This window comes from Buceros rhinoceros, unplaced genomic scaffold, assembly GCF_000710305.1.
Source record: "Buceros rhinoceros silvestris isolate BGI_N320 unplaced genomic scaffold, ASM71030v1 scaffold7425, whole genome shotgun sequence".
In the NCBI taxonomy this organism is placed as follows: domain Eukaryota; kingdom Metazoa; phylum Chordata; class Aves; order Bucerotiformes; family Bucerotidae; genus Buceros; species Buceros rhinoceros.
Genome location: NW_010411078.1, coordinates 52,235 through 59,973, shown reverse-complemented (window position 1 = coordinate 59,973; position 7,739 = coordinate 52,235). Strand labels below are relative to the sequence as shown.

The following is a 7,739-nucleotide window of genomic DNA, read 5'->3' as shown; positions in this document are numbered from 1 at the left end:
GTGGTTCTCCAAACTCCCTGCTACTAATGGAGATTAAGAAGAACTAGAAAAGCTTGAGTGGTTGTTGGCAATTTGTATGATACAAGGACCTTAGGTGTAACAGCTGTAAACACTAATTTGCTCAAAGTCAGTTTAAGGAATCAGATATTCTTTAGCATTCCTCTAAGGTTAGAGCTGGGCACTGACTTCTCCAGCCAAAGGGCAGAAGAGATGATCAGCAAAATGAGTGATTAATTTGTCTTTTTCACAAGCCTCACACTAAGCTAGGTCTAGTCATTTTGTCACACTTCGTTGAGGTGACGTCACACTAAATAATGTGTGATGCATAATGTAAGTCACTAGTTTGAAGTCAAGTCGTGCCACTTTTCAAAGAGTGCTTGTACCTTAAAAACAGAAATTAACTTATAGAACAGAACACTGCCAAAAGGGGGAAAAAGATTTCCTGACAACTGGCAATATTTAGCAGTGTCATCCACAAAGACCCGAATTTTGCAGCCAGTCAATAATGAATATTAAAGCAATCTGGGAACTTCAAAATCCTGCTGTTCCTGTCTTTCACTGCTGACGACAGCAGACAGCAAAAACAGAGCTGCAAATAACTTGGAAATACTCATCGCAACACTGACTCCTTTCATAGCCCCGCGTGGCTTCCAGCTCCCACTCGTTAATGTGCTTACAGCAACCACGCTCTTCACCGTGCTGTCGCAGACAACTGCACTTCAACAAACCGAGTCAAAAAACACTCTAATAAAGCTAATTGAGAAGATATTTATTAAATTATTTGCTCAGCTTCATACTTGAAACCTCGGACTGTAAATGGTAATCTGATTTACCAGCCCTAGGAAAGTATCTAGACTTAAAGCCCAAACATGTAACACCCTCTTACACCTCTTCAGCAGACCATGATAGAAGGGATTTTCTCAGACCTCCAGTGTCTGAAAAGTCCCCAGAAGAGGATGTCCCATATAAGAAGACTGCAAGTGCTGCCATGCAGAGATTCACGCGTGTGACGGAGACCCGTGCATCCCAGCCACCCAGCGCCATGCCCACCACACAGCTGCTGTGTGTGGTCAGAGCTCCACCCCAAGCTCATCGAGATTTCTCTCAGCCTCCCAAATCTCAGCACTTTGGAGAAGGCCAGGAGCCCAGCCAAGGACAAACAAAGCAAGCCACCACAAAGTCCTTCAGGTATGTTGAGCTTGTCATGTTTACTGCTTTATATAATACATGGTAGAGTTTTAAGTGCACAAACTGAGGTCCTGCAATGAGATTGTAGGCAGCAGTCCCCTCTCAAAAATGTGTCCAGTGTAATGCAGGGACAGGAGTGTAGTGCTCTCTAAGAGAGGTAAGGGCAAAATCACAACCTTTACAAATAAAGACACTTCCAAAAACTATTTCACTGGATACATCTCCTTAGGAGGAAAAACCCTACTGCTACTGCCAAGAACTTTTCTACAAACTGCAATGCCAAGTCTTGGCTCTTCTTCAAATTCTTGCCCTTTTCTTCATAGCCAACTTTCCTTGTTAGCACTTCTTTGGTGTAGCGCTCAGAGCAACTCTGCCAGACAAAAGCCTCTTGCCCCAGCCCACCAGAGGTTGCTGGGCCCAGCAGTCTATTTTCAAAGTGCCCCTCCTGCAGCTTCCACACAGGGGAAGGTTTATTTTCAAGGAGTTGTCATCTGAAGCCTGTCATATGATTCCTTTAAATTTGCCAGATTGACGAGTTCTGTAAACAGATGGATTAAGTGACACAGATTTTTTAAAATTTCAAATACTGCACTATAATTTACATACCTATTGCCATGGGAACACCTCAACAAAATCCCTTATTTTCAAAGAAAACTGCCATTTCTTCACCAGTGGCTAAAGGTATTCAGCATTTCTGAAAACAGAATGCTGATTTTGGTGTCTAAACAGGGACTCATCTAATATACAGCCATAGTGTTTTATGTGCAATTCTGCTCTGAAAAGCAATTTTATATAAAGAAAACACCTCTGCAAATAACCAGTTCTGTTGTTTGTGCAAATTCAAGGCTATATATCCCAGTTTTACTGTCTAAAATACTGTTTGCTTCCCTCAGGACAGTGGACTGTTTTCATTCTTACGTCTTGAACGGTTCAGGTAAACCTCTGTAAGCCCATCAGAGTACATGAGCACATGCAGAGCACAAATGGGAGATACAAGGACACAATTTGTTACATAAATCCAGTTTCAGATGCTAAATATGAAGGAACCCAGATTAACTGAAACATGCTAGTGTGTAGTCACAGAGCTGCGAGCATGAAACCAAAAGTAAAAACAAACCAAAGCCCACTATATACATTTCTAAGCTGCTGAGTGCAGAAGTGAAATCTCTAAGATTACACATGTGACACCACGGTGTTATTTTTACAAGTCAGGTTTCAGAACAGATCTACTTCATTTCTAGCTGCTATATTCAGAAAATAAAATATGCTGTAAAGTACTAAACTCCCAAGTTCAGGATGTAAAACATACACATGAGTAAACTCATTATTTTAAAATTTAAGTCCTTTAAATTTTAGGCAGGATTACTATCTGGAAATTATACTCTTCAGATCAAAATTGTAACTGTATATTACATTTAGGTATTTATTGAACATATAAAAAATTCCAGCTCCCTTGGGAGTCAAGCTATTTGCCAGCACGATGTGTCAGGGTGCTGCATGCACCAACAGGCTCTGCAGGTGCCTTTCTCCCTCCCAGGGGTTTTGCCTGCCCATGCTCAAAAAAAAGTTCATGTTTCAAAGACAGGACATTCTTGCAAGTTTCATTTGAAAAAAAAAATCATCAGCTGGAGAAGAGAAATGCCAGTAGTACATTTGCTAAGGAGGGTGCCATGGCATGTCTGGCATGGTGCAACAGGCAGGATGCGCATTCCTGGAGTCATGGCACCAGGCGCTGCCTCCAGCTTGGTGGGTGTGAATGTACAGTCAAAAGGCACCTGGGATGAGCATGATGGGAAAAGACAATTAAATAGAAGGCAGGTCAAAATTCCTCGCAAACTGAGCTGCTCGTGGAATACATACGAAACCTTCATCTGCATTATTATGATACAATAAAACCTGACATAAAATGGGTGTTCTGGTTTGAGCTCAGCTCAAACCAGAACAACTGGTCATTTAATCTTTCTGTCTGGTGCTGCCTGAACACTGGAGTAGGTGTAGCAGCTAGTTTCCCTTCCTTGCTTTTATCCGTACTTGAGACAATGCTTTACTTTTATTTCTGCTACTGTGCAAGGGCATGATTAATTCACAGATGAGGATGTGATCCAAACCAGCAGGTAAATCAATGGGCTCTGCATCAGCAGTACGAAAGTCTTCACATGGAATTTGTCTTTATTTTTTCCTAAATCACATATGAAAGTATTTCAATTCTTTATGAAATATGAATGTGTTATAAATTCCTCTTTCTAAAATGTCTTCAATCTTAACTGCTTTACAGTGGACAATGGGTTATGCCAGCTTCACTTTCAATAAGGTATGTCAGATATTGCCTCTTCCTATATAGGCGAAGTCCAGAAGCTGCATACCAGCAACCACATAAATAGCAAAGTAAAGAGGGAATCTGAAATTCTGCAGAGTTGGAAAATGGTGAAAATAAGAAAAAACCCCCAAACCTTACCACCTCCAAAACCAGCCAACCACCACCAACAACAACAACAACAAAAAAACAGAAAAAAAAGAAAAGATCAAGAACACAGCTTGGAAGGGATAAACGAGTTTCATGTGGAAAAGCAACTTGAATCTCAAGGACAGAGGAAAAGAAACAGGAGGGGGATGAAAATCAGCAGAACTCATTGTGCACAGATGCCTGAAACTGAGTCAAAGGTACTCAACCCTGGAAACAAAAGCAGCTCTCCTGCCCAAGTACAGGCAGCCCAAGACCTTCACCGAGCAGCACAAATAACGCCAGTAAAGCATCCTGTTCTGAAACCCTACCTTCATCCCCGCCGCAGCTGCCGGCCCACTGGGGTCCACAGCCTGAATGTGGCAGGGCTTGCTCCCCCGCACCACAAAGCCCCAGCCCACCGCGTCACCAACGATCTGGAAGGAGAAAAGAAGGATGTGATCACCTTCAAGCAGCTCCATGAAATTCAAGGGGCTAACATCGAAATACATCAAGACGTACTTCAACATCTCTATACCTCCAACACATAGCTAAGGACATTGTGTACAGGCTGTTGTATCGCTCAGGGGAAAGGCTCTATCTAAGTGACTCCTCTTGCTTTTAAAGAACATTTTTGTTGGACTAGGCAGCTGTAAAAAGCAATGCTTCCAATGACTAGGTTCAAAAATGTCTTTACAGAGACATACTCTAACAGTGGATATGAATCAAAATTTCTGTCCCATCATAGTCCAGAAAGATGTAAGTAGAACACTTCAGTTGGGGTAAGTAATCCACTCCTGTAGACCAAGTATTACCAGAAGCATAGTCCAGATGAGTTTGTATAACACAAATGTTATTTGCTTTGTAATTTAACATTCCATTTCAGTCAGCAGTACTACATTGGCATAAAGACAGGATAAACAAGTCAGAATCAGACCTGAAATGTGTGGAAGTACTGATAACGGAGTTTGGGATTTTAAAGCACAAACCTTAGCAAATGCAAGTAAGCCCTAATTACCCCATCAGAAAATGTCTCTTTGGATTACCTTATTCATACATCAGAAAATAAAGAAAAATACTGGAGACATACCGTAAAAGTTTTTCTCACGTATGGGGCTCCAGGCATCAGGAGCTCATCAGCGGTCACAGGTCTCTTTAATACTGTGGAGGTACATAAATGAATATTCAGTATAAACATTCCTAAGGAGTTTCTCCTAATAAATGAGATACAGTGTTGTGTTACAATATCTTTTTGGTACCACTTCCCATACACTCTTCCAGTTCTCTCAGACTTGCTTGAAAATAGCAAAAGAACCAAAGAAAAAAGTGCAGAATAACTCTGAGTACAAATGCTAAGAGCTTCGGATAAAATGGGGCATTTAGCCAACAGACTTTGTTGTCTGCAATCAAGATCCATTAAACACAGTCACAAACATCAGAAGTGGCTGTTCCCGTATCCAGTGTTGAACTGAGTGACCAACCTTCCTGACATGGAGCAGCTTTTCTTCCCTGCTCGCCCTGTGCATGCTCTCTGCTATTTCACTGGAGTTGGATCTGAATCACAGATTTAAGTATTAAGAAAATTCTGCTTGAGTCAGGCTTTATCCCAACAAAAAGATATCTGCAGTTGTAGGCACAGACATCTAACCCCGTCTCATCCAGGGACAGCCTAGGGAACCTGTAGCCAGCTGGGCTTTTACATGAAAGGAAATACCAGTGAGTTTCTGCAGGTGATTCCCCACTGCCTTGCTATGCGTTGGGATAATTTTCCACTGAATAAAGTAAATGCAAAGTTCTGCCACACTGAATTGATACCATTCTGTGCACCATTTTTCGTGTCTATAAATCCTTCACAAGGTGGAGGACAATGGAAAGCTATACATTGTTCACCACATTTGCCTGTTTCACCTCTAAAATTAAGGCTGTTTTTCTTCTAGTGATAAATAATTTTGATGATGTCTGCGTCTTCAGACACAGGTGGAAGATAAAATTCCCCACAGATGGTATTTGAAGACATTCATGAGTTTCTTAATGACATTCATGGGAGCAAGGGTAATCCTAGCATACAAACCAATATGGATTTCTTTTTACTTTCTCATGGATTTTCAGAAACTGTCATTTAGCCAGCATTACACTTTGCAGAGCATGCCTGGTCAATGTAAAAAACTTGCGTGATTATGCTCATTCAACAAGTCAGGATCAGGTAAATCATACACACAGGACTCCCTTGCCTGCCTCCTTTCACTATACTTCCAGAAATTTTTTGTTTTGTTTTGTAATTGTTTTTCTACACGACTGGTCAAGACATGACCTGGTTTTTTTTTTTTTTAAGTGTTTGCCTGCAACAGAACTCATCTGACAGTAAATACACTTCTGCCTTGTGTTTATTAGCATACAGTTCAGTGACATGCTCTGGGTCTGGATAGCAGGAAACTATTTGTGAATAAAATCACTTTACAGTCCAGCAGAGGATTAAGAACTCCTCTGTAACATTTACATCTGACAGCGTTACGTTAACCTAAGCAAGATGACACGTAGATCTGTACTCGTGCTATGGGAGAAATTACCCTATGGTGCTGGTAATTCTATCGTTCTTAAAAATAAATCTGTTTATAAGCTCATTTTCCTGTCTTCTTTCAAATATGAGTCTGTTAAAGCTATGCAAAATTTCAGAACTAGTCATAAGGGAGAATTTATTTTAAAAAATAAAGAATTTATGCAAGAGCAACATTAGCCGGTCCTTTTTCTTCCGGGGTTGTGTAACCAGCTGCATTGAAATAAACTTGTTCTCACTACTCATGAGTTGACACTTTGTATATAATCAAAACCATAAATGAACAGAAGAGTCAGCATACTTCAGCTAACACGCACATCTACGGACAGAGCATGAATGCTGGTTTAGCCGTCTCAGAAAACTTTACAGGATGTCACTAATTATGTACTGGGGCCAAGAGGGTTCCCATACAAAATTTATCAGAGAGTTTCTGGGAAGTATACCTGAGAGATATTCTGCCAAAACATCATACTGTGGCTCTCTTCATATAGGGGCAAACCCATTGCATATAGGGGTAAGCACATTGCAAGGCGATGCCAACCGCCCAACAGCAACGTACTCCAAGGATGCAACGACCACCAGTCCTGAGAGCGTTTTCCCAAGCTGGACAGCAGGTCTGGCGTAGGGGGCTATGGTTCCGGGCATGCAATCCTGCTAAGTCCTTCAAATTATTTGAATTTATAGCCTTATACTGAACTCCCAGCAGAGCCTAAGAAGAGGGAAGAAAATATCCTAAAAAGAGAGAGAATGAAAATATTCCTGTAACTACGCCTCTCTTTCTGATGGCCACTCTGCACAGCAGGTGCGAAATGCACTTCAGCGCCCTCATCGCCAGAGTGACTGCAAATGTTTTGGACAGGATTTGCATAAGGGACTCTCTAGTAATCACCTCAAATGCCAGCATCCCTTTGAAAGCAAAGCTTACAAATATGCACTGAAGCCTTTCCCTGTCATACAACTCTCCCCACACCATCGGCAGAGGCCCGGTAAATTTGAAATAATAAGGAGCACAAAGGGCAGCAGGGACTCTGCTTTGAAATTCAGGACTGTTTCTGAGGGAAACAGACGGCTGAAACAATATCTACCCTGGTCTGTTTTTCCCTTCCCAGATGTACAGTAAGAAACAATTTTAAGTGAACTGTGGAAGAATGGGTGTGTTTAACCTTCCAGCGTGGAATAGGAAATCCTTTCAAAAGGAAAATAAGCTTCAACACTACTTTTACCTTCCTAAACAGACTGGTGTAAGACCTAAGCAAATTAAAATGCTGACATGGTCCCTGACAGGCTGAAACAATACTGCCTCTTTTTTAAGAAGCTGTTGTTTTCTGAGCTCTGTTATTTCATAGCAGCTCAAGCAGCCACTGGACAGTTCAAGTCTCCTCTGACTTGCACAGAAGGAATGTTTCTAGGAGGAGATTTTAATCAGTTCGGAGCTTGGCCATAATGAGGCAAATCTGGGCCCCTGACTGCATGTCCTCCTAAGAGATAAACTGCAGTTCAAACCACAATTATGGCCTCAATACAGAGGTTATTGGGGGCAGATGTCTCACTTGTGTT

At 41.5% G+C, this 7,739-nt stretch overlaps 1 protein-coding gene across 1 annotated transcript in view; it reads right to left on the bottom strand.

The window, feature by feature from the left end:
- Positions 1–3,960: 3,960 nt before the first annotated feature.
- Positions 3,961–7,739, bottom strand: part of LOC104493215 (DEP domain-containing mTOR-interacting protein) — a gene marked incomplete at its 3' end in the record, with an annotated part of 55,973 nt that continues 52,194 nt past the window's right edge. Inside the window, exons 8-9 of the mRNA XM_010135862.1 lie at positions 4,719–4,789; positions 3,961–4,065 (exon numbers count right to left, since the gene is read on the bottom strand). Of these exons, the coding sequence (XP_010134164.1) occupies positions 3,961–4,065; positions 4,719–4,789 (176 nt within the window). The remainder of the gene's footprint in view (positions 4,066–4,718; positions 4,790–7,739) is intronic.